Here is a 27,523-nt window from a genome sequence, read left to right as displayed (position 1 = left end):
GTACAAAAAAGTAAACGTAATGTATATGAGACTGTTCAACCATCCTGTTTTTTGCTGTAATTCCTATTACCGTTGCGTGTTTTGTTTATAATTGGATATCTGTGCACCGTCTGGTCTGTCAGAGAGGTCGGACAATGACGTGCCTCTGTGCAATTTTCATAGCATTCCGATTTGCCTGTGATTTTTTCTTGGCTCACGAAAGGGAGTTTCAAAGGCATTCTTTGTTGTGCGGGTAACATGCGTAGTTCTGATATCTCATTATGCTCGTTAAGTCTCGGAGAATGAAGATAATCGCGGATTACTTCGCTCCTGGACATGATTTACCACTGTCTGTGCCGGCCTTGTGAAATATGAGTGACTGGCTCAGAGCAATGGACGTGGCCGGTGTTGAAACTGTATCCTGAAAATTATCCTCGGTCCGTCACCAGTAAACCATAGAGCGAAAGTGACACCGAACTATTGAAACATTCAATGCCAACGCTTCGTCGCCCAGATGGTTACAGTAGCTGGTACTACTAATTTCATCCCCACAAAATCCGGTCGAAGGATCTATGCCAGTGTGCTGTTCATGGTTCGAGCGATCGATAGAAATCTCAGAAATCGTGTAAAATGCAATGCGAGGCACCCGCTCGAAAGGTCGGTCACTCAGAGAAACTGGAACTGAACATTTACGACAATGATACTTCTGGTCAACACTTGATCTTTTCGTTCCTTTACGTAAAAGATGGATGATGAAGTTATCGTACAAAGACAGTTTGGCGTACATAAGAAACTTGAAGATGTATTAAATTTTGATTGCATTAGTCAATGTGAGGGAAATTTTATGTCAAGGTGCAAACTGGAGGCGATCGTCATTTGCGAAAGAATACTTTCGGAGCGATAGTTTCAATTTTCACTCACGAATATTTAAGTATAACGGTTATATTTCAACTGGTCAAGATAAGCGATCGCTAAGCTCAAAGTAGCTGAGAAATAATATTACCTGAATGAGCAGTTGCAGGATTTCGTGGTGCAAGACATGATAATATGCCAGCTTTCATTGAAAAGACTGCAATGAATATAGCGGTTCTGTCCGTCGCGCGGGTCTCGTCGCTAGAGCTCTTCAGCTCCGGGCGAAGAAAACTACAAACTGACTCACCTTTCGCTGCCTGTCATCATACGGCACGGCAAGCCATGGCATCTCGGCAAAATACTCCTCAAATGAAGCCGAATCCCTGTCAGAACTCACAAACACAATTTCCAACTTATCGGCTTTGTCCGACTTCTTTAAATTGTTATAGAACTCAGCTAGTTTTGGAGTGAAGCCTTTGCAAGGCGGACACCAGTGAGCTGAGAAATACAGCCCGACAACCTTGCCGTCTGCAGCTAGCGTGCTTGGATCGACAGCCTCATTCTCCTTGTTAATAAGTTTACTTCCCAACATCGTAGACAGATGGTTTTCCATGGCTGTATAGTCCCTAAAAATCGTACAAATTTAAAGCCGTTCGAGAGTCCGGTGGAGCCACGGCGACACACACGGTTGAAGCATGCAGGTCCAGTTGTAAAATATCTGGGTTAATTTACATAGTGACGTCATAGGGTCAAACAAGAAAGTGACCTCACGCATGGTTTTGTTATGCAAATGTCAGAGAAAAACTTGCCAGACTGTCAAATGAGGGAGCTGTATCATCTTACGTAACTTTCAGACTTGGCTTCATCCACGATGACGTAACGGGCCCTTTAAACTGTTTTTCGCGACACAACCTCTACATTCCGTGATTTGGTATTTAATAAGGCAGTCAAAATCCAGAATTTACGGTAATCCGTCTTTCGGAAATGGAGCGTCACCTGTCCATCTCGGACGTTGTCATACATGTAGCTACAGTGCAGATTAACTGAAGATGGAGTTTAAGAAAAAAAAAAAACTGCTTTGGACGGCCTGCTATCTTTTGATGGTGAGAAATGCACTGAAATTCAAAATATATCAAGCATTTTACGGTCTGGGACAATTGCAATGTTCTGGCGAATGTGTCAAAACAAAAACTATCATATCAACGTATCAAGGAATGAATGAATAAATAAATAAATAAATGAATGAATAAATAAATGATGGCTAATTTGGATTCTAACGTGAGAACACACTTAGCCTTTCATACATGTATATCTGCAACTTCCCTACATATACCTAAAATTTATCATTGCAAACAGGAGGACAAAAAACAGAGGACGGAAATTCCTACAAAGCATGATTCTGTGGATGTTCTAACTCGGCACATAATAAATCACAGAGTGACCTCCTCGTTACGATACTTTGTGTGAAACAGTACCTAACATCATGTCCATACGCCTGCAACTGTATGGGAGGTAATGTTCCTTTGTGAAATCAGGTCATAATTCATGACTCTCTGGCATACATTCTGTCGCTCATCCTCTGTCAAAAGATTACTCATATTGCGCTGAGAACACACACACATAGACAACAAAGTTTCAATCTGAACTGTACAATTGACAGAGGGATTACCATGGATGTACATAATGACACTCATCAGTCTATAGACGACTGTGGCAATTATGCCTGTACTAATTGAAGCATTTGTGTACTTTGCTCTGAATGCATTCACTGTGATTTGTAATGGTTCCACTACATTAAATTGCAGATGGCTGATCACAATGGTGCTACACTGCTGTGGTCTACACTGACAGGACTTAGACCTAAGATTAGAAGAATCCTTAAAAACAACTTGACCAGAAAACAAGGCTCATGTAAATGATGTTCAAGTTATTAAAAGACAAACAGTAAGGTCTATTTATCTTGTAGGAAGTTTTCAGATACGTTTTGTGAATTTCCATTGTCTGTTGCAAAAAGTGAAGTATCCCCTTTGCCAAGGCACATCAGCCTCATTCTATTGCATTGCAAGAACAATCAGTGAAATGGAAGTAACAAAGATTAATTCATAGGAGCATTGTACAGGATCTACAATGCTATAAATCCGGCCAAGGCACCATATTCTGAACTGTACACCATCAAATCAGCTATCACAGTCTTTATTTTCATCTGCATATTCTCATAAAAATGAATTTCAAGAATCAACAAAACAGGCAGTTTTTGTTCTCTAAAATATCTTGCAATTCTCTGCAAGCTTACAGCTTGTGTACGTGTGGAGCTAACTTTGATGTATATCAGTTGAGAAAGTTGTATTTTCACCATCCTGTATTTCTGGAAATCAAATTTTTTCCTATGAAGTTATGTCCATTTTGAACTTCAACATATCCATTTAATACTTCTTTTTAATGCAAAAATTTGTACAGTGACGCAGATTCTGATTTTCTACAGTGAAGTGTGAGTGATGGTTAAAAACTTTTACATTCAAGGTGTGCATTGCATTGCCTGGAAGACTAACACAATATGCAATCCAATGAACATTCTGTGACAAGTTGTCTGATCAAATTTAAACTTTTATTCACAGTACGTAACCATTATCAGAAGACCCAACATTGAAACCACTTTTGTTGATCTCCATATCTTTATACACATACATACCACATGAATTGAATTACAAGCGTCTGAAAACCTACTTGTACATTTCATTCAAAGTGCATCTGATGAAAACTCTCTACCATTTCTAAAAAGTGTTAAAGTTATCAGTTCAAAGTTCATTTGACAATAAAAATGATATTCATTGACAGTGGACTCTGATACTAATTTGATGCAACTTTAGAAGTCATTGCTACGTTTTCTGTTTGACACTCACTTGATGACATTCAACTGAGCATAAGTTATTGTCCAAGGTCTCACCCTTCTGACATCCCCAGTCTTCAAGGAATTCACCCAATTTGCCTATATACAGATCAAACCTGGCCACAGAAAATAACTGAGGCTTGACCAGATTTCAGAAATTAAGCAAAGGCAATGTAAAGACAACCACATAACACTAGTAACAAAGGAAAGTAGTTTCACATCACAGTAGAAAGATGGCTATAATTGCTAAAGAAAGTACGCCTGGTGTATTTATTTTTCATTTGTTATCACATGAATATGGACAACTATTACATCCTACGTGCTCCATTGAATGTACATGCACTTGCTGCAGACCAATGCTTTTGACCAGGCATGTGCTTGATATTCAGAAGAGGGAAATATGAAAACAGGTACATTTCGTTTCAATCGGTGGTTTCACAGCAGTAGAATATATCAGAAATTATATGTCTTTACAATCATGTCGATCTTAATCATCAGGATTTGAAAAAGTTCAGACCACGAAGCTGACATATACAATAGAGATAACAGAAAGAGGAGTTTTGACAATTTCCCAAGGCAAACAAACATGCTTTCATCTGACTTGCTAAGAGAAACCAAATCTTTTATCATTGAGATCTCAGCCTGGAAAATTATCCCACACATTGCATTTGCATTACTGTATAGCACATCTTGCAGACATAATGATACAAGTTTATCATGTAGAATTGAACCTGATTTGATTTGAGAAATAAATATGTTTATATGTACCCATAGAGTAACAGCTGCAGCAAACTGAATGACCAATGAGAATCAGTACTTGGCAGGAAAATGACCTGATTGGCTGGTACTGTCAAACAGTCAAATTTAAAAGGACAGCATGAAACATGAAGCTGCAAGAACTTACATGAAATGAATTCACTACAAACCTAGACAATGGAGTAAAGTTGTATTCACTGATACATAGATATCAAAGATTAAACATTCAGATGCTATCATGACATATGTACAAGGAGAAATTAGGCCATTTTACAAGTTTAACAAAGAACAGGTTTGAATTACAATCTCTTTTTGATTAACTTTTCTAATCTTTTTATCCTGCTTGATTCCTGTTCTGGGTTTGGTCGGAGTATTTGTGATGTCGTTGTTGTTGATGTGTTAGTGTTTGTTTTCTCTGTTGATGTTGGTGTTGGCGGTGGTGGCGCTGGTGCTCTCTGACGGAATATCTCCAGCATCGTACTCTGCTCACTTCTTTTCAGACCCTGTCAAAGAAAGATACAGCAAATTTTCAACTTGAATACATTTTTTCTTCAGCACTAATAAACTCAAATTGTTCCGACTACTCTGATGAGAAATTTTCAACCAGACCTTTTCACTTGATTACAATTCCTTTCAGTTCCCTTTTCAAAAAATTGCTCTCACTTGATGGGATTTCTACGTTATTTGATGTTTTAAATATTCAATGGTACATGCTACTTTTAAAGCAAAATGCTTTTAACATTAACAGACAAATACACCTGTAGAATTCCATAAAGCATGGTACGGCTATGATGTATCTTCCACAGTGGTCCCTTCCAAGTTGTGTGTACACCACTTACCACAGTACTGTCACGGCTAATGCTTCATTTTATAATTTAACACAACAATTATATTATAGCTCTGTCCATACCAGTGAATTTTGTGAGATCATCCCCCCGATTATTACTGACAATGTATCCAATTATCTAGCATTGTGGCCCCACATGTTTTCTACATCTACAAATTCACTGGCATTGCCAAAACTATAAAATAATAACTGCTTTATAACTGCTTTATTGAGACACTTTACCTAAGGAAAAGGTAAACATCGTCATACATAGAGACTTCAAAGAAGCAATACAATAAGTAGCCAAAAAAGACAAAATCAGAAATAAATAAATAAATAAAGGTACATACATAAATGGAACACAAACTGGAAAGAATATTTGTTTGTTCATTGTTGTCCTTTGTTATTGATCTCTCGGAAGTAGACATTTGTTAATGTACATTGCTATGGGAATGTATAATTTCTTGTTATTCATCATGAATTCTAGTTGACTGTTATGTGATAATGATTGGAATGTTGGGTGTACTGATTGAATAGTATTGTATAATGTATCTCGTTCTGATTTATAGTATTCACAAATAGTGTACCCCTTCCTGTCCAATAATGGACTCAAGTAAACTTTACACTCCATAATGAACACGTGCAAAGCTTGCTTTTGTCCTTCATGGGCTGGGAGGGGGTACATTATTTATTCTTGAAAATTCAAACAAATTGCATTAATTATTGTAAGTATATTTACAAAGAGACTTAATAGATGCACAGAAAACTTATCAAGTTAAGCATGTATGAACAAAATTATACCAAAGTTATAATGTGAATTAAAATTATACCAAAGTTATAATGTGAATGACAACTCCACATGAATTTTTACATGTAATGATTTAAGATACTCACCTTCATTTCTAAAACCTTTTGGAAACTGGCAGTGTCAATATCAGCAATCAGTTTGATGTAATTATCTACAAATGCCTGTGGGGGGTCATGTGGTGACATGACAACCTAATAAATAAACAAATAAACGTCAAGTTATACAGTACACATGAAATTGAGTAAGTATATTTGTAACACAAGTGACATAGGTGTACTGGTATATTTTTTTCAAGATACCAGGGATGTCTTGAATCATATACCGGTACTATATGTATGGTGAAATATCTACACCTATTAAAAACCTTTGAGCACTGTAATTTTCTCCTGCCAAAATTTTAGTGCAAAATTTTACCTATTTTAATGAATTTTTCTGTAATTTTTTGATAATTTTGGACCAAATGGACATCACATTTCATTTGCTACAATTTTTCTCAAAATGTTGGCAAAAATCTGAGAAAAATTGACTGGAGTTTACTTTATAAAGGGGACAAAAATAGACTTTGGCGCTCACAGAGTTAACACCATCAAAATTTAATTGAATTCATTTTGTTGGGAGTTTTGAAAGAGTTCATTCAAGATGTCTTAACCAACATGATTTGAGTGTGACTTTGTTTGACTGCTAGGATTAGCAATCAACTGAAGTTATTTGTCAATTTTCTGTATCATAAAATGATTACACTATGCCTTGGCTGAAAACTTTCATCACCAAATGTTGTTGTGAATCTTTGGTTTTCAATCACAGTGACAGACTTCTACATGTAGAAGGTATATCTGGATAGAAGGGTTCCATTGATATAATTTGTACATCAATGACTTAATGATTTTTCATTGATGAGTTTTCATTGATTTCAGATTCTCTATTATCAATCTGATTTTCCATTCATATTTACACTTCAATACTGTCAAATGTTAAGCAGTTTTTCATGGATTGACTAATTATAAATCATCAAATGTACCATTACAGTACCAATATGATAATTTACACCAACAGATTTGCCACAAACACAAACATCGTATAATAAATATTTATCATGGGTGTGCAGCTGAAATTTCAATGAGCACTGCAACATCTCTTTAAGGAAAACAGAAGAGATCAAATGGAAGGGTGGTAGTTGTTACTTACCTTAAGGATCATCTCTGCTTTGGTCATGCCCTTGACAACTATTTTTGTATAACTGATAGAAAAGAAAAACAAAACAAAAGATAGTGAGTAGATTAAATGATCTCATGTTATCACTGCCCTTCCCACAGTCATTTAAATGTAATGTGTCTAGGGATATTCAGTGGAATAAACTGTCTCATGACCTACATGGGTCATTATTATATCTATTAAAATTTAACCAAAGGATTAAAATCGTATGTAAAAGTTGTATCTGATGACAGTATCCATAGGACAACCCACATTCAGTCATGAGAGTGTAACTCAGGTATAGTCTATGGACTGTCATTTGAACCTACAACAATATTAAAGGGACGAAGTCGCCCATTTTTCATGAATTTTGTTTGATAAGAGATACTACTTATATTGTTTGACATGTTGAAAAATACTGAATGAATGGATGACCATGCATATATTTGACCCCGATTTTAGACAAATTAAATGACACCAGTAGGAAAATGAATTAATGGTCATGACCATTAATTCATTTTCACGATGGTTTCATTTATCGTGTCTAAAACCGGGGTCAAATATACATGTATGCATGGCCATCCATTCATTCAGTATCATTCAACATGTCAGACAATATAAGAAGTATCTCTTATCAAACAAAATTCATGAAAAAATGAGTTACTTTGTCCCTTTAAAACCTTTAAATAGAAAATTCAACATTGCATTCAATGGAAGACAGAGGGTAAATCCTGGGGTCTGAGGTCAAACACCACCAAAGTTTTTGTCCTGACTGGTGCATGTGTAATTCCAAATTGTTTGATGGACCAGTGGTAATAATAACAAATATGAACAGGACTCCTGGTAGTAAACTAGACTGAAAGCCAGCTGGACTGAATACTGATATGGACCAGCAGACTAGACTGAATTACTAGTATGGACCAGCAGACTAGACTTTATACTGAAGGCAATACTTACAAATGCAATTTACAAACAACTGATTCCATAGCACATGTATATCAAACATCTGGATACTGAGTACAAGTATGGTATGTTTTTTTGAAACAAGGCACATCGTATTATGATAACATTTCAACTTGGCCAAAGATAGTTTATAAATGCTTACATTAACATAACAAAGTCAAATCTAACCTACTGACAACCTTTCTATTCTAACAGATATTCAACATTTGTAAGTGTCTCACAGACCACAAGTGCAAACGTCCAGGCAAATGAAATCATAATCCCATTTTGTAGCAGTCAATTCAATGATATTTGTGTTTCTCATTCAATGTAGAGAGGGTCTTTTGAAGTAATTAGAAAATGTCAACAACCAATAAATGTGAGAGGTTAGCAGATTTTCACAGTTACAGTCCAGTGTGGTAACTAAGACAGATAAGTGGGTACAACACTTCACAGAATATGATTGGCTCATTCAGCCAAGATTGGTGTCCATGACAACTGCAGTATCACCGTGGAATGCTTGCTACTCAGACTGGCGTATTTGCATACAACATTAATGTACATAAAAATTACAAATTGCTAAGTATTACAATCATGTCAATTTTTACCATGGCAACCTAAATCCATCCACACTGTTTACACTATTCACACTCCTAGCTCTTTCCTGTCAGAGTGTACATTGTACATATCACAGTATATCATACATATCAACGGCACAGTGTAACTGTAAAAACTCCCAAAATAGTCATTTGTGCCTCCTAATATTTGCAATAAATGGAAAAGATCACATTGGTTGTCAAGCTCTCACTACACTTTCCATGTTTTCTATTTTACAAGTCAGTCTATTCCACAGAGTACAGGCTAATGGAATATTAACCATCTCCCTGCCAAAATTATCTTTCACTGTTGGGTCTATTTCATCAACACCACTAGGTTACAACATGCCTTTTAAAACACATTTCTCAGATTTGACCTTGGGAAAACCCTTAAAACATAAATATTGTACACAAACATGGTTTTCACTGCGTCAGAAGTGTCTTACTATGGCATTCATGAACACTTGAACTGAAAGTGACCCTGACAGTGCGTGTCACAGTGGTGTCTATCATAGTGATCCTATGGATAACTTAATTTTTATGCTAATTTTGAATGACTAGACCCTAAAAGTATCAAACTGCTCTTTCAGTTAACTTAGAGGGTGCTGGAAGCCGATATTTACTGCATTTGGAAGTATAACATCTTACGTCGTACTTGACAGGACATGAGAAAACTGTAGGTGAGGACTGTACAATGAAACCAGGGTGTGAATGTGACATACCTAACTGGTGCTTTCCTTCCAACTGTTGAACCAATTGATGGAAGATCCAACAGCACAGTCTTCAATGAATGTGTGTCCAATAGAAGTTGTTCAGCGCCAACTGTACTCACTGGTTTGCATTTGAATGTATGGTTAATGAACCTTGGTATGAAAGAACTGCCAACCAGGAAGAAATAATGAAATGTTGCTTATAACAATACTTCAAGGACATTTTTTGTTGCCATTCTAATGGATGAGACATGCTTTTAGATTTTTCTTTCCGAACATTTTTGTTATGTTATCTTGCTGCATTCAAAATTTCATCTACTTCTATGGAAATTGTTATTAATAATGTTGTGTCTGTCTGTCAACTTATGAATTCCTTTCACTGGACAATCATCAATCGATAACATATTTCATGCAATTTCGAATAATATACATGATGAACATGATAAAGTACTTAAGATGTCGCCAAAAAGAAAATATTGATCATAAAAGGTACACAAAGATTTCACTGAACAGTGAGAGTGTTATATAATCATTGTTTGGAGTAAAGCAACACAACAAACAGATACTGGGATTACGATAGCTTTCTAGAGGATGACAGTCATATTATTTCAATTTGATTTGAAGAGTTCCAAACTTATAGAAACTTAAAAAAAATTGATAAACATACTGATTGATATTGCATGCAGCCTTCCTAAGAAATTAGTTTCAATTGTTGAGCAGAAAGCATGTTTGACAGTACAAAGACACAATGATTAAAAGTTTCAAGTTTGTTGCTAATTTTTTAAATTTCAAAACTTTTCATAGAAACTCCAAATTTTTCAATACTTTGCTGGTCACTGCTTTCATGAACTCATTTTAAAACCTATCAAGTAGATAAAGTTTTCACTGTCTTGTTTTTGTTGTGAAATTCAAAATTTAATTTTCCCCATTGAGTATTATTGGGAAAAGTAGCCATTTTAAATTGCAGTATCAGTAAATTTGAGATAATTTTTGCTGTAGAAGCAAAACTGCACAGTGAACCATGATTTTCCCTATGGTTTAATTTTCTCCATGAAAATTTAAGTAAAACTTTAAAATTTCAGTTATTAGGCATACACTATATACATACTACACTTGACTTACTTTACAAACTTAATGCAATATTGAGTGTAGTATTTCCTAGCTGATGCAAGGTTGTCTCTGATCACTGGTACAACTTGTTTGATGTGTGTGGTAATGGCTGTCACATATCCACTTTGATCACCCACTGTTTCTACAATTGACCAATTAATCTGTGAGACAAAACAACAGAAAGGACATGTTTATAAACATTGAATGATATCTGCTGGTTATTCTGACATATATGTAGTGTTTGTGAAATCTGTGACGCATGATCTCACATCTTGGTGAAAAGTTTCAATAAACTCTACAACAACTATTGAAAGAACACCAAGAAATGGAAATTATCACAACCTGAAGTGGAAAGTCTAATTATCAAAGACATCTGTACTCAAATGAAGAACAAAGTACTTCAACTTAATACACAATCAAGCTGATGAGTAACAATTCATGACAGTTATACTTCTGCACTAGATTTATTGAAAGATCTGATCCAGAAACAAACATCTGGAGCTCCATTTCATATACAGTGCATTCACTTTTGAAATTCTATCAATGATGACAGTTTTGAATGAAATTCAAATTGTTGTGAGTCATTATCAACAGATAATATTCATTGGCTTAAAAAAGTGTGCTCTGAACAAATTCATGGATACCTGGTGTTTAGCAAGTCTGTCATACATTTTGCTGATTGATGGCTCTGTAACTAAGGACAAATGATTGTTCTATCGTACAAGTTGCTGATTGATGGCTGTGTAAGGACACATGGCCCTGGCAAATACTGTTTCATATCTTTTTGATATTCACCATGTTTCATGGGTAAATTTATAATATTCTTCAATGACTGTATGGCACGAGGTAGTATGGCAGATAAGCCTAAGTGTGGAAAAGTGCTTCAGCTGTACATGTACTAACAATACTGTTTCAGCCAGCTTTTGACAGCATGGGGACACAGAGACTCAGACCCATAGTAGGTTTAAATTGGGGACAAATTACATTTATCACAACTTATCACAAACTCCTCATGTGGCAAATTTATGTAGTCTTGAAGTCATGACCAAATTTTTTTAGCCACATAAATAAAACTTTTCCATGCAAAAGAGCTCATTTATTAGCATAATGGCAGTGTAGATATAAGTACTGTGGTGTTCAAGGCCTGGCCTTGTGTCATAGTTGTGATCGAGCAGGCTAAATATCATCTTTAGCATAAGCATTTTTCTTGAGATAAAAAGGGTCCGGCCAAACCCAAATCCTGTGAAACAAGACACAATGGTATTGCTCAATTAATTTCCCACTGTTTGAGAGTAACAATTGTTTTAATGATTATGATAACATTTTTCGCAAGAAATTTTTTCATTTGATATTTTGATATCATCAAGAAATGGCTGGTGATGTTAACTATTAATACATCATTAAGCTGGTGGAATCTGCAAAAATATCAAAATCATTCAGAATCACATCATTTCTTGTATAAGTTACAGCAGTTTGAAATAGGCCAAATGGACAATTTACCGGTAACAGTTCTCCCACTTTTGAATTTTAGCTTTCATATTTATGAGTGACCATGCAAAATGGCAGTTCTCAAAGGTGATGATTTGAAAATGCATATGCTTACTATAATTACTGTTGTCAATTTCCCTTTGCCATGACTCTTAATAAAATTTAAGTTACTAATAACAGTCAAGCTAAATGCCATTTAAATTGGAAGGCAGCAAAATTACCTTCTGACATAATATTGTACCTAATGGACCACCCTAGGTGATTTCTTTTGAACCAAAATGTACTTAAAGGGAAACCTAAGTCCAGCGACTTTGACAGTTTATCCCTTGCAAAATCACCCTTGAATAAAAATGCAGCTCAAATTTGCAACATAATTGCACGCGCTGACGACTACGGCGAGACGAAAGAGAAGTTCAAGTAGACGACATTTATGGAAATGAGTCCGGAATTCCATGGGCGCGAAAGGGCTCATGGGAGAAGCGTGCGTGACGTCATCGGCGATACAGACGATTGTAGCTTGCAGCTGGAGGAATACTGTGAACAGTTCAGCGCGTTCGTTAAGACGACTATGGAGAGTTCGGACAGCGATATTTCTGACATCGAGTATTACTTTTCCCTGACTGAAATCAAACCATACTAATTTGAACCTGTCTAAGAATGTAATAATTAGAAAGCATCTCAAAACATCGTTCATATCTTGGTTGCTTACGTTTTGTGCGTGTATGATTCAGCGGAGGGAGTCACTGTGCTCGGAGAGACTGGAACTTGAACTGGATTGGAGAGACTGAGTGACCCTGCGATCCTTCAACGCTACGTTTCTAAAACAGAGTTTTCTGTATCAGTCGCTTACAATTAATTTTTGGTTCGTGAATGATACGGAATGATTGACTGATTGTATGTGTTACCGTGTAAGTCGAGCTTGGCCAGATCTTTAAGGTTGCGAAATCTCCGATATGTATCAGAAAATATTTATTCGCGATTTGACAAATCTATTATAGTGTCGTCTGTTTTCGAAGCTGGAGTCGAACTTAGGAAGTCGGACTTACTCAGATCTACAAAGTGATGAAATCGCCGATATAATGAATATTTGCCCGCTATTTAAAAAAATAGTATCGTCTTAAAGCTTGTTGTAAGGAATGTGTTTCATACAAGACCAGCCCAAACTCCTGATGATTTCCGATATGTCCTCTGTTCAAGTCCCGATCGCCAAGTAAAAATGTTTACATGTAAAGAATGTAATTTGTGCAAGGGCCTCCCGAGTCCCGATGATATCCGATCGGCCCTCTCGACGAAGTCCCGTGTGGACATTTAATGAAAAAAATGCTTTACATGTAAAAAATGTATTTCGTGCATTAATAAATCTAATAATGTAAAACATACAGTATTCTTGACTTCCGGCCATGGATGCTATTTTTGAACTAAGAGTCGGACAGAGGTATTCGGGTGGTCAGATCTGTTGGGTGGTGAAATCTCTGATATACATCGGATATTTACCCACGATTTGACAAAGTATCGTCTAGTATCAGAGTTAAAGTCCTAAGTCGCCGATATTTATCGATAAATATCCGTGATTTCGTAGAACCGGCATGCCAACACCACACAGTGCAAGTAAATCTTGGATCGTCTGGTATCGATATTAGCCTAGGAGTTCCGGCGCAATTGATATTTATCGGGTAAATATAATATCGGCGATTTCTCACACCCGGCGTGCCGAGACACAGTAGGCAAAAAGTCATTCCAATATCTTGTAATATCAATATTACAAGGTATAGTCCCGAAATTGCCTATATTTATTGGTTATATATCGGAGATTTGGCAGACCCGGGATGTCAAGATAAGAGACGCTTTGTGTAGTTTCGTCTTCGGATTTTAGAGTCCCGAAATCGCCAATATTAATATTTATCTGGTTAAAACCGGCGATAGTAGGCTGACTCAGCATGTCAAGATACGAACCGCATTGTGTAGTATCGTCTTGTATCGGTATCAGAATCCCGAAATCCCTTATAAAACAATCATCCTGAAAGAATTAGAACATAACGTTGTATCTTTTACAGATTTTTAAACTCGCCCGACTTTCTTTAGCCACTGTCTTCGAAAAAGCTGTTCTGTGGGAAGACGGTAAAAGCTGACTCCGTTTGTTCTTCCCTGAGTGATTTTTGCACTCAACTGAACAACAGTTAACTATTTTTTATGCTACTGAGCATTAAAGAGTCGTAACGTGCAGAACTGCACTCCTGCAGTCATAGACTTCAATGCTTTGGTAGGCTGTCACACACGTTCGTGTATCGCCGATGACGTCACGCACGCTCCTCCCATGAGCCCTTTCGCGCCCATGGGATTCCGAGCTCATTTCCATAAATGTCGTCTACTTCAATGTCTCTTTTCGTCGCTCCGTAGTCGTCGGCGCGTGCAATTATGTTGCAAATTTGAGCTGCATTTTATTCAAGGGTGATTTTGGAAGGGATAAACGGTCAATGTCGCTGGACTTAGGTTTCCCTTTAAGGGGTCTTCAGGCATGACATCACATGATGACATGACCTAGATTTGACCTTTCGGAAAACCTCAGTTTTCTCTCTTTTCCCTTGTATTATGACTCTGTTTGTGAAAGTTTCCTTTGAAATTATGGGTTTACTATCAAACTGTGTAGCAGCAGGTCAAATTTTTATTCAAGCAAAGCACAGGTGTCCGGAGTTGCCGGTGACGGTGTACATGCATAGAGAGAATGGGAAGGTTTGACACGATTTTGCCCGCCGGACCGTGAATCCAAAGAAATAAGGAGTTTAGAGTCAAATAAAAGGTCTACACCGATAGCGAAATACCTCTTGCCTTTAACGCTCAAGTTTCAAGTGGGCAAACTAGCATTTAGTCTCAATATCGGCCCAAAACTCTCTGGTAACCCCGTTCATCAGGCTGTTACGTACGGCAGCCATTTTAATAACCAGATTCTTTCCCATAGTGCAGTGCGGGTCATTAGCATTCGACATGAACCCGTGACCCCGCAACCGCTAAATTTAAATCCACTATCAAACGGGCTACAAGTATTGGTGCACACAACGTCCAGCTTTGCGTTTTGCACAAACTCAAGTCATGGGAAAGTTTACCATTGTTACGTTCGTTTTGATCGTGCAAAGGTCACGAGTTCATCACTTATGCGCGCTGAACCATGGGTAATTTGTCCCGTTCAAAATGGCTGACGTACGTAACACCCTGAGGATGTACGTAACCAGGAATTTAGGGCCAAAAGAGAGACTAAATAACGATTAACACGTCTCAGGGTTGGACATTAAACGTCAAAGGTATTTATCTGTCGGAGGAAGGTAGTTTTTTGACTGCATGCGTTGATATACGTGGATTTTTATTGTCTACAGGATTCCGGAGGGCAAAATCGTGTCAAACCTTCCCATTCTCTCTATGCATGTACACCGTCACCGGCAACTCCGGACACCTGTGAAGCAAAGTAGGTAAAACTGTTGACAGACTCAAGGACGAACTGGACTCACAGATGCTAAGGCAAGCCTCAGTGTATTGTAGTATCAAACAGCAACAATGTTTGTCTTACTACCAGGGAATTTGTAACTTTGTAGAAAGGAGAGTAAACTGTTTCATGATACGTTGCAACTTTGTAGGAAAGAGGGTACACTGTTTCAACATCTTACAACTTTTTATTGTTACAATGTTAGCTGTAGTTTTCTGTTGTGGAGTTTTCTGTTGAGGAGGCATTGTCTAAAAATTCAATAGCCACTAAAATATAGCCCTTATGGTGACCCACAAAGATTATTTTATAAGCGACAGAACAAAAAAATTGCTTCAAATGTCAAAATGCCGTGCCCTAGGCTGGCTGAAACACTGTAACAATGGCCAAAAGAAGGCCACAACAGTCAATAAAGGTTTTATCATACATGTATACCTCATTATGACATAACTGTTGTTGCCCTATAATTATCTTTAACACACTTGAAAGGGCAAAGTCTATGCAAGAAGTTACTGCAACAGTCTGGTTTGGAGCTTCTTCACTGACGTAGACTTACAAGGAGAATATTGATGAGCATAGAGAGTGTCTACTGAATGTGCAACAGCATATGCATAAAGGCCCCATTGATTTACACAGTATATGGCTACAAAGATGTTTTTTGACATAGATTATTTTTTACTGAATGTTAATTTTTACTGAATGTCATCGATTTTTACCTGCACTAAAAATGTAAGGCAGACTTAAACTAAAGTGCAGACGACAATTTCTGAATTAAGCACACAGATCCAGAAAAAAGTAGATACGGAAAGGGATGTATTTACCCACATGTGGGCAACCAACCCAGGAATGATATGTAACATTATTGCACTGATGTATAGGAACTTTCTCCATGGCATTATGAGGGTGGGCAAAATGAAGTAGATGATAATTGAGATCAACTCACCTTATTCATCGCTATAAGTGCTGGCTCACAAGACGCCTCAAGATCTTGTACAAGTAGTTGTATACAACTTGATATCACACTGGGAAATGAAGAATTCAACTTTTAATCTTTGATCAGTCAATGATTGTGGAACTCTACTGTCTTTCAATGGCAAAGTTTATCACTTGTCACAGAAATGAGGATGGGCAGAGATGAAAAAAATACCGTCAATGACGCTGTACCTTCTCTAATGTGTGGCCAGGTCAGGTAATTGGTTGTTGGCATGGAGTTATTGGTAAATAGTTGATGATGTAGGGGCATGAGGTGAGATATGGACCCAAAGAACCCAAAAGATGATTAAATACATCAATCAAAAAAAATTCTAAGCTACAGTATAAACTGCCTAAAGATAGTTCAGTGTGGAAAAAAGGTTAAATAATTCAGAAATAAGAATTAACAGTCCAAAATAGTAATGACGCACTTCCCTACTGACCTGAGTGCATGTGAAATACACAACCTGGCATCTGTAAATTAAATGTATACCAAGTGATCATTTTAAGTCACTTTTAACTGTTTTTAAGGGATATTCCAAAGAGTCCTGTGGAAATGATGAAAAACGCTTATCTGGTCTTGTGTTTGTAAAACCTCATGGTTGATAATTGTCATAGTATTCAAAAGAAATTGAAAGTGAAGAAATTACTGTTTTTAATAGGCATATTTTCCTTGAAATACATGATCGTGTAAAGAATATATGCTAAAAGTGTTTAAGAGTAAATTTCTTTTCAAAAAATAATTTAATCTGTGACCAAAGGATTTTTATTCTTTGAGTTTACAAATTCAAACATTGCAATTTGTTCAATCATCTTGTGCAGTGCAAAATTTATAAAATGACTGAAAAATAAAAAAAATTAGCAGAATTACAGTCTTTGTGATGTAAAATCATGGGTTGACATCACGATAATTGTTAATCTGATCGAAGTACTTTCTATAATTTAAAAAAGAAAAGTTCATGCAGAAACGGTAACATATATTGTCAGCAATGTAGTGTTAATTTTGACTTTACATCAAAATATGCCTTTGCTGGATACCAAATATGTAGGGCGAAATATTAAAATCAGCCGTGTTCAGCAAAATCAACACAACAGCATTGATCCTTTTCTAATTTGATTTGCTTATGTTATCCTTGTATGACAGTCAGTACAATATGGAACTTGAACACAACACAGTGAATAAGTATGCTGTAAATGAAATGGTGTGGCTGCATCCACATGCAGCAATAGGAGTGCCTTTGTCTCTCACCCCTCATTTCCAACCTGTCCCATCCCTGAAAAAATAGTTTGGTCTTATATATATAATGTTAATAATTTCTGTATTTGTTAAAATGTGCGCATCTCAAAAACTTTTGATCATAAACATTTTCATTGTTTTTTATAGCTGACCAGTCAGTTAACCTGTTTATTTTGAATATTTGCGCATTTTTCTCAGTATTTGACATTTTCAGAATAGCTTCTTATTCAATTTGTCATTTTCTAAAAGTTTAAAATGCTCCTTTGTGTGGTCAAGCTTTCTACAAGCATCAAATGTTGTACTTCATATAGGAAGGTCTGCCTCTAGAGGGCGGGCATCATGAATAGTGTTTGCTAGTTATTTCCTCCACATAAACTTCTGATTGTACTGTAAACATTGAACATGGCCGACGTCCGATTTTCCTGTCTAAAACTTTCACTCATTTTCGTTCATATGACTCTGAAACTCAAGGAAACGATTGGGAAGAAAGAGTTATCTTGAAATATTGAGGTACTCGCCGATATTTTGCAAAATTAAATGAGAAAAAATTGCAAGGAAAATGCCGACAGGCTTACACAAGGACCGTTTTCAGACTCAGAGGCATATGATCATCTGCAGATTATGCAACAGGCCCATATCACGTGAGGCCATAAGGGGATATCCACGCAACTCAGTACCAAACACTAGCGCACACAGGTGAGCAAACACAAAGTGAGTACCCCTAAAGTCAGCTCAGTAGTCTGTAATAGATCGTAGTCAACTAAGAACCTTGGAGAAAGGCTTACATGTAACACTGTGGCTTATGCCACTAAGTCCCTTTTGATTTTTGTCACAGCTCAAATCGTTCTCCTACACCTCAACCTGAAGTTGACCATGAACACCCCCATCAGTTTATGATATGACCCATCACAATGGCATAACGTCAACGGATCTTGACAGACGGAAGTATTGACAGACGGAAGTAGTTGACACCAGCATACTGGTTTTCAACTCTAATACCTTCTCTGTCTATAAATAGACACGAGAAGGTAATAACAAATAGATTTTCAGTTCGACTTTATGACATAAAATTCTTTTCAGGAATACCATAATGAACAAATGGACCTAAATGCAATTTTCCCCAAAAAACCAAATGCCAACACTGTACAGCTGTAAATGGACAGATGATAGGAAAAAAATATCATTTGTAACATTCATTACACTTAGTAAAGTTTTTGTACAAATGTATTGCAGGGAAATTATCACCATGATAGTTTAGTCACTTTGCAAAATGCAGTATTGAATAATCTTGTAGTCAATACCATCGTGAAGAAATGAACAGCTATTGAATAAACTTAAGGTTGTTTTTTCCCATTTAATTCAATAGCCACAGCAGACAGTCAACTGCAATCCTTATTATTCATAAATAAAAATTTGGGTAGATTTTCATGAAAAACATAAAAGAAAGATGGAAACAACCAACTTCAGGGTTTGATGTACACTTGGTCATGTGACACAAACACTGACATGTAAAAAAACTGATTAACGCTAACTCATGAAATATATATCACAGAGTATGAGTGTAAATCAACATTTTATGATGTTAAAAAAGACATACAATAAAAATGAACTAATATTTTATGACTTGCAGTCTGCTGCTATCATAATTATGAGTTCAGACTCCCTTGTGAGTTCTCTCTCTCTACTCATGTTGTAAATTACACTGTTGGCCCAGTTACTCTATTTCTCTTATTACCAATTTTCCATTTGCAATGAATGACTAAAAGTTCCTATATTCTACCATGGACAGCTGTGCACACAAGATACAGTCAATTATCAGCTACAAGAGCTGCTCTGATCTGCATCATTAACTTTCAAACTCACTGAAGAGTTAAATTATCTTTTTTTTCAAGCCAAAACCACAGTCCTAGGAAATATTGATTACATAGATATCAGATGTTGATGTGTACCCACACATTACAAAAGACAAACAAGTCATTGACAATGACATAGTCCCCACTTGTAAAGGAGTATTAGTCTTGATGGGACAGGGAAATGTGGTCATTAAGAAGTATCACTGGAGTGTATATGTTGAGATTTATGGGCACATAGGTCTATGTCTTTGTTTCAATTTGAAACACATGAGGCATGTCTAAGTTATGGTTCTAAATAGGGAAAAAAGATCAGACCTCTAGCTGTATTGGCCAGCCAAGAAATACATATGCGCATAATAAATGAGGTACAAGATGTGACATCTTAAGGTCTAATATCCTATCAAAATTGGAGGGTATAGAACTTGTGGTTACTGAGTTATGCATATATATGTATAATCAAGGTCAAAGGTCATCGAGGTCACATGACATTCTGAAAAAAAAAATTGTATTGCTATATGCCAAAAATCAGACCTCTAGCTCTATTCGCTTGCCCAGAATTAGATATGTGCATAATTAATGAAGCAAAGCGTGTGTTGTCATAAGGTCTTTCATCCTACTAAATATAAAGGACATAGCACTTGTGGTTACTTATTTATTGACATAAACGTATATTTTAGGTAAAAGGTCATCGAGGTCACATGACATTTGGTCAAAAAATTTCTATCCTATAGTTATCTCTATATACCAAAAATTAGAAATCCAGCTCTATTGGCTTGCTCAGAATTAGATATGCACATAATTAATGAGGTACAGTATGTGGCGTCATAAGGTGTCCCATCATACCAAATATGAAGGGTGTACCACTTGTGGTTACTGAGTTATGGACAAATATGTATATTTGAGGTCAAAGGTCACCTAGGTCACGTGACATTTTGTCAAAAAAATTGAATTGCTAAGTTATCCCTATATACCAAAAATCAGACCTCTAGCTCTATTGGCTCGCTCAAAATTAGATATGTGCATAATTAATGAGGTACAATATGTGGCGTCATAAGGTGTCCCATCATACCATATATGAAGGGTGTAGCACTTGTGGTTACTGAGTTATGGACAAATATGCATATTTGAGGTCAAAGGTCACTGGGGTCACGTGACATTTTGTCAAAATATCTGATATATCTGGGTGAACGGAGGGACATGACCCAATCTATAAGGCCCCTGGACTTCATCCTATGGACTAAAAACTGTGTCACTGAATCCTTTTTGCAATATGAATACGATGAGAAACTAAATTTTTATTTTACTTGGCCTTATACATGGGATTCTATGGACAGCTGACTTATACATGGGAGTCTATGGTGGTGTAAACTAAAAAGTCCTCTAACACGGCCAAATTTGATCGCATTGTGAAACAAATCGACGTGCATCTGTATGGGGTAGGGTACTATCCTTGTGCAAAGTTTGAAAGAAATTGACCAGGGCATGTCTGAGATATCTGCGTGAACGGACGGACGGACGGACGCACGCACACACGCACGCACGCACGCACACACGGACGCACGCACGGACATGACCAAACCTATAAGTCCCCCCGGACGGTGTCCGTGGGGACTAAAAAGCAATGTTGATAAAATCTTAATCTAATACCACATCCACTTTTATTATTCTGAGAAGGGTTAACATGTTCAATGAAAGGATGCACTGTTAAACAAAGGTAGATTATTGCACACTGTAAAGATAGAAATTGTGAATCTGTTACTTACTTGTGATAAACGTCCATTTCTCCACTCAGGACTATCTTCTCTGCAAGAGAGCTGTCAACCTTTTCTTTCAGTTTGTCTTCAAGCTAAGTTTAAAACAAAGTAACAAACATCAAAACCTGTTGCAATGGTTTCAAGACATTAAAATCAAATATATTTGTGACAATATATTTTTTTATCACTACTCACTCCTTTAGTAATCTTTGTATTTGTTTTACTATAATCAAGGAATCTGCAAAAAAATTATTTCCATATTCACAGCTATTTAAACTTTCAAAGGAAAAGTAAACATGATCAACACCTTTGACATTAGGGATATCTAAAACATGGACTGACCAGGGTCTATTACGGGCACATCTTGTAATCTGCCTATGCAATTCCTGCCCTGTGGCCTTTGACCTTTAACCTACCTGTTGAGTTGTTTCAAGGCAATAGTCAGCTGTACATAGAATACAGCACACTAATCTTTGTTCATATTCAGTAAACTTGGGAATGTCACTTGGTGTATCTTTCAAAAGACTTGATATATTTAGTCCACCTGCCGTTAGACCACCACTGCTTGAAGTGCTAGTCCTGGAGGGACAATAAGAAATGAAATTTCATAAATTTGTCTGCCAGTAAAAGTAGCGACAACTGCCATGCTTCTGATTATTGTTCTATTATATTAAATTCCAATGGAGGATATGGCATACTTCTTGTTTATATTTGTCCTATTTATTGATTTCAAATGGTACAGGCCAGACTAAGAAATGCCTATATGACTTGGCACATCAAAGCTACGATTCTGGACATGTGAAATCCCCCTTTTTCATCCAGCTGTTTTCAGTGAATATTTTGGTTAGTAGAAAGAGAGACAGGAGTATGAGGGGAAAACCATTTGCCAAAAAACATTTACTGGAAAATACACCCCAGCTCCTTTACAAGAGCAATGATGTATTGAAGAAAACAAGCTTATTATCATGCTGTAAAAATGTTGCTAACTTTTCATACATTTTATTTGATCATCTTTACTTGATAGCTCTTGTCTCATGAATCAAGAGTTAAAACATGACAAAGCTGATCAATAACAACAAACCTACAAAAGCAACTGTGAAGATCTTACAATAGTAGGAAATTTAGGCAGAGAAATGAACATAGGGCTATTTAGTACTGAACTGCTTACTTTGGTAAGTTGTTGATGAGTACTAGTAGGTTGCAAACTTTTCAGTAATTTTCAGACATTTCATATGATCATCTTTACTTAATAACTTGGACACTCCCAAAACAGCAATTGCATCCAGTAGCTGAAGGCATGACTATCTTAATGAAGACCTGTACAAAAGCAGCTATGAAGATCTCAAAAACAAATCAGAAACTCAGGCAGAGACATGTGCAAGGAGCTTTATCACATGCACAAGCCAGGTTTGTCATCTCCAAACAAAAAATACAAGATTTATTCTCTGGTCGTTCTACATCACGACAACACGCGTCTATGTCATCAATTTTGGTGCGTCGGATCTTCTTTTGCGTCGATCTTCGGTGTACTCGTCAATGTAAACAAACAAGATGGCGGCCGATATTTCTCCCATGATCAAAATATGCCTGACGTGAAAATATTGTAAACATTAGTCATGATTATTAGAGTCTGACAAAATACATCAACTAGGCAAATTTTGAGTCCTCATGTTTTAGTTTTGTCGCCAATATGCATGGGGGTTTGTATTCGTATAGACCCCGCCGACGCCTGAACTTTCGACGCAATGTGCACTTTCATGTGGTAGACATACCGGTACGGTTGCCACTGCAACACACCGCAGGCCTCCAAAGTCATGTAATGATATTTTCACAGACTACGACAATAATAATCCGAACAATGTAAATAAAGAGTGTACCGCCTGTATATTCCGAAGGAATTACATGAATAATTTGCGGAAACGAAGAACTCGAAGCTGGTCGCGTTACCGTGAGTTCCGTAAGCACTGCAACCAGGGTCAGGCGCGACGTTTATAGTGTTCGCGCCGTTGAGATTCAGTCGATTTTTGTTCCCAAAAAATAGCGTATTTTCGTCTGAGGTAAACTTCTAGGCCTGTGCTATCTTTGAAATAGTGTATAACTTTGTGGAAGGTACGTGTAGACCAAGAGGTCGTCTGGCATTTGCCCGGGGGCATTTGCTCCATACGCGAACGAACGTAAACGCCGTGTTCCTCGCTTACGCGACGGACGACTGGAAATGATTGACAACTTGCTCACGGCGTATTGATATAATTCCTAAAGTAGTTCAAAAGTTTAAACGTGGAATCGTCATGGAAAACTTATTTTACATTTCAAAAAATAACGAATTCTTGGCTTGTACATGTGATAAGTATATTATTCCCTAATATTTTTCTTCGTTCAGCCCGGAAAATATGAGTGACGTAATGACCGTGTCACCACTCGTCTTTGACTCGTGGTGACACGGTCATTACGTCACTCGTATTTTCCTTCGCTGAACAAAGAAAAATATTAGGGAATAATATCTAATTGTAGTATTGAACTGCTTACTTTGGTAAGTTGTTGATGAGCAGTTTTATGGCATATTCACGTAAATACTTCTGGAATGTCGATGTCAGAGATAGCAGTGGTGTGCCAGTACTCAGCTGTGAACACTGTACCATGCATTTCTTGTAGTAAACAAACAAGTCAGCGCATGATGGCAGAATGGTACCACCGTCTTCGCCTTCTATTTTAGGAAGTCCTGATGCTTTGAAGTCCATGACAAACTTGTCAATGAGCTCTGCAAGGTTTCTGAAGAAAGTAGACACAGCGCATCACAGATACTTCAAATACAACAGCTTGTACTACCCAACTCTTTTTTATGCTATTTGTGGAGTTTGGACACTCCAAAAACAGCAATGGCGTAAAGTAGCTGAAGACAAGACTCTACTATCCTCATTGTCAAGTGCAAGGTCAATAACATGACTTTCATGTTGATTACATGAAATCTATCACATGACATATCACAGATAAAATTGTATGTTGATGCATTGCTTATTCATCCGTTCTAGGAAGATGAAAAGACTGGTAAACATAATAACATACCTCTTGGAATGAGTTCTAATCTTAGTATTTTATTTTAAACAGAGAGAAAAATCAATTTATCTTCAATCATACCTGCCCTGTGCATCAATGTATATCTGTAGATGTACTTCAAAGCATTTAGAAATGATACCATTAAATGGTGAAATCTTGGGTTTGGCCACCGTCTGAAAAGATGAAGTTAGATTATTTTAATGGGGCAAAAGTGGGCTGACTTCAACTTTCAAAGTAATGGAAGAGTTTTGTTGTACTTGAGAGATGTTACGGACAAAATCAATGACGGTGAGAAATGCTGGGTGATAATACTACCTATACTTTTGACTGTAGTATGGGGTCTCTACACTGACAAAATCAATGACGGTGAGAAATGCTGGGTGATAATACTACCTATACTTTTGACTGTAGTATGGGGTCTCTACACTGACAAAATCAATGTCGGTGAGAAATGCTGGGTGATTATATTACAACAGTAGTATTTGGTCTCTACACTGTGACAATAAAAGATGTGTATGTGGATTAACGTTGGATACACATTTATGACACATTTTTTGTACAATTTCTAATGCTAATGGGAGACTTTAATCCATATAAACTGTATAGAAGGACGCTAAAAAGATGTTGCCTTTATACTCTACAATACTTTGGCATTTTCATTGTCTTTGTATTCATGTTTTCAACTGAATATTATCAACATAAAAACCATTCAACAGTTAATAATATCAAAATAAAACCATTAAACAGTTAATATAATCAAAATAAAAACCGTTAAACAGTTAATATTATCAAAATAAAAACTATTAAGCACTTCACCTTAATCTCTGCTTTTTCCTGTGTTTCCTCATCATCATCCATTTCAAATGGATTAGTGGACAAATTCTCTACATCCGGGGTTGCTGCAACACTGTCCGGTGTCTTGTCCTCACTTTGCAGTGTACTGCCCGTAAATCTCTTGGCAAGCAAAGCCTCAAAGTTCATTGTCCTCTGGATGGCAAATAGCAACAGTTTGACTTCTATTTCAGATGCTCTTTTGGCCATAATCTTGGCTAATTCTTCCCTGTGATACAAGTAACCACAACAAACATTTAGGATTCAAATTAAATAATTCTTGCTGTACACAAAATCTAAAGACACTGAATTACAATATACCAACCCATAAAAATTCTTCCAATAAATCTATGAAAACATTCTTTTCCTCCAGAAATCTCCTTTCTACGTAAAATATTACATGCTGAATATTACACCCTACATGAAACTTCTATAAAATGGTTATCTCAGCTATGCAAAGTACCGGTGAAGTGAAAAATTTGAAAATTTCTGTACATACCTTGTTATATTACAAAATTCTACACACATCCTTTCACTGACTTCCCATTCTGAGGGAAATAGTCTCCCAAATTTCTCTTCACATTCAACAAGACTTCTTTTAATCCATGCATATCTCCGATCAATTTTATCCAACCAGGCCACATCCTGGTTCTCATGGAATAAGACTAAATATTCCTGGAGTTGTAATTTGACAAACCATTTCAAGAGGTCTCTCCTAAAAACAGTACAAATTAGAATTTTGCTACGTTAGAAACATGCAATTGCAAGACTGGTTTGCTTCGTACAAGTATACTGGAATTCATGATCAGTTTAGAAGTTTACTGGGATAATAGCTGTAATATTTTCATCATTTTTGTTCCCTAGAACAAGTACAGTTTCTATTCTACAATATGTTAGCCATGTCAACACAGTGCATTGTATACAGCATAAAATGATAATGGTGATGAATAAATTCTAGTTATGACTACAAGTTCAGTTTTCGATAATAACATTGTACATCACATTAATACAGGTTGTGTTCCTAGGTAGAACACTGGGAGCACGAGGGGTGTCATGATTTTGAGAGTACTACCAGAGTTTTCTGATAATGCACTCAGGAGTTTATTCAAACATAGGGTAAATTACACTTTCTCTAATCTGTGAATAAATTAGACAACACACAGACCTACTCTTTAAGCCTGCCGCACACTAGAGAAATTAGCTGAGCACAATTTCATTCGAGGCTGTTTGCTCAGCTAGTTTACCCTCATGTGCGGTCGATTTTTCATGAGTTTTTGTCCTCGCGAGGCGTTCAGCAAAATATCCAACCTGTTTGATATTTTTTGCCTCGCGAGGCAAATTCCTCACCGTATGCACCGGAGAAAGTCATTTTCCTCACGTCTTTTAGACTAAAGCACAAAATACATGACATAAAAGACAGATTGACCTATCTTTCTAAATGCGTACAGCAGCCTTCGTCACGTATTGAACCACAAGTGACTGCGTTTTCAATGCTACGGGCTATGCAAATCGCCTGTGTGGACACGTTGCGTCGGTCCCGGTCCCAGTTGACCAGGCCTCCGCCATGGATCGAAGTTGAACTAGTCACCCTATTCGCACAAAACAAACGACGTTTGAAACTAAAGTTTACACCTATCGAAAGTTTTCAATCCAGTCTTTACATTTCAATATCATCCCATGTACGCAGAACTTCCCACCAACCTTTGTTCGACAAACGAGACCATGTCATTCGATTCCACAGTGCACGTAATAGACTAGAGAGGCATGTCAAAAATGCCGCGCACTGGTTATTTCTCCACTGCGTATTATATATACCATATGCTCATCCAATAAATAGTGAAGATCTCTTTGATGATTAAAAGGGTGAGTGGTAGTCATATTTGCCCTTCTTGTGCGTAAAAATGCAGGAAAATCATGAACAGTAGAAACAGCGTGCCATTATTCAAATGCGCCATTTTGAACTTTGACAGGTCAGAGGTCATAAAGGAAGGTAAAGTTACGTCGGCCCTAATTCTGGTACCGGTAAGTGCGGACGCGGACCAAATTTAATCCTAAAAGGACAATTATTTTGTGTCGGCCCAAATTTCAGTTGGGTTGCCAATGTGAACTAAGTAATAGTTAACAATGGAACAGAATCACTGAAAGTGTATCAAAAGCTACAGCAGATGGAGCTGTAAGTGATAAAACATCCATTCCCAGTAAACT

At 37.0% G+C, this 27,523-nt stretch overlaps 2 protein-coding genes across 2 annotated transcripts in view; both read right to left on the bottom strand.

Moving 5' to 3' along the window:
• LOC139144730 (nucleoredoxin-like) overlaps positions 1 to 1,585 on the bottom strand; it is a 47,792-nt gene extending 46,207 nt beyond the window's left edge. The window contains exon 1 of the mRNA XM_070715455.1: positions 1,139 to 1,585. Within this exon, the coding sequence (XP_070571556.1) occupies positions 1,139 to 1,444 (306 nt within the window). The 5' untranslated portion in view covers positions 1,445 to 1,585. The remainder of the gene's footprint in view (positions 1 to 1,138) is intronic.
• Positions 1,586 to 3,414: 1,829 nt separating this feature from the next.
• Positions 3,415 to 27,523, bottom strand: part of LOC139144728 (vacuolar protein sorting-associated protein 53 homolog) — a 44,380-nt gene continuing 20,271 nt past the window's right edge. Inside the window, exons 8-19 of the mRNA XM_070715453.1 lie at positions 25,818 to 26,033; positions 25,304 to 25,547; positions 24,569 to 24,660; positions 23,960 to 24,202; positions 21,850 to 22,012; positions 21,443 to 21,525; positions 16,561 to 16,639; positions 10,670 to 10,818; positions 9,560 to 9,715; positions 7,294 to 7,345; positions 6,195 to 6,299; positions 3,415 to 4,977 (exon numbers count right to left, since the gene is read on the bottom strand). Of these exons, the coding sequence (XP_070571554.1) occupies positions 4,774 to 4,977; positions 6,195 to 6,299; positions 7,294 to 7,345; positions 9,560 to 9,715; positions 10,670 to 10,818; positions 16,561 to 16,639; positions 21,443 to 21,525; positions 21,850 to 22,012; positions 23,960 to 24,202; positions 24,569 to 24,660; positions 25,304 to 25,547; positions 25,818 to 26,033 (1,786 nt within the window). The 3' untranslated portion in view covers positions 3,415 to 4,773. The remainder of the gene's footprint in view (positions 4,978 to 6,194; positions 6,300 to 7,293; positions 7,346 to 9,559; positions 9,716 to 10,669; positions 10,819 to 16,560; positions 16,640 to 21,442; positions 21,526 to 21,849; positions 22,013 to 23,959; positions 24,203 to 24,568; positions 24,661 to 25,303; positions 25,548 to 25,817; positions 26,034 to 27,523) is intronic.

Source organism: Ptychodera flava, chromosome 12 (genome assembly GCF_041260155.1).
Source record: "Ptychodera flava strain L36383 chromosome 12, AS_Pfla_20210202, whole genome shotgun sequence".
Taxonomy (NCBI): Eukaryota; Metazoa; Hemichordata; class Enteropneusta; family Ptychoderidae; genus Ptychodera; species Ptychodera flava.
This window is presented reverse-complemented; position numbering and strand designations above follow the sequence as displayed.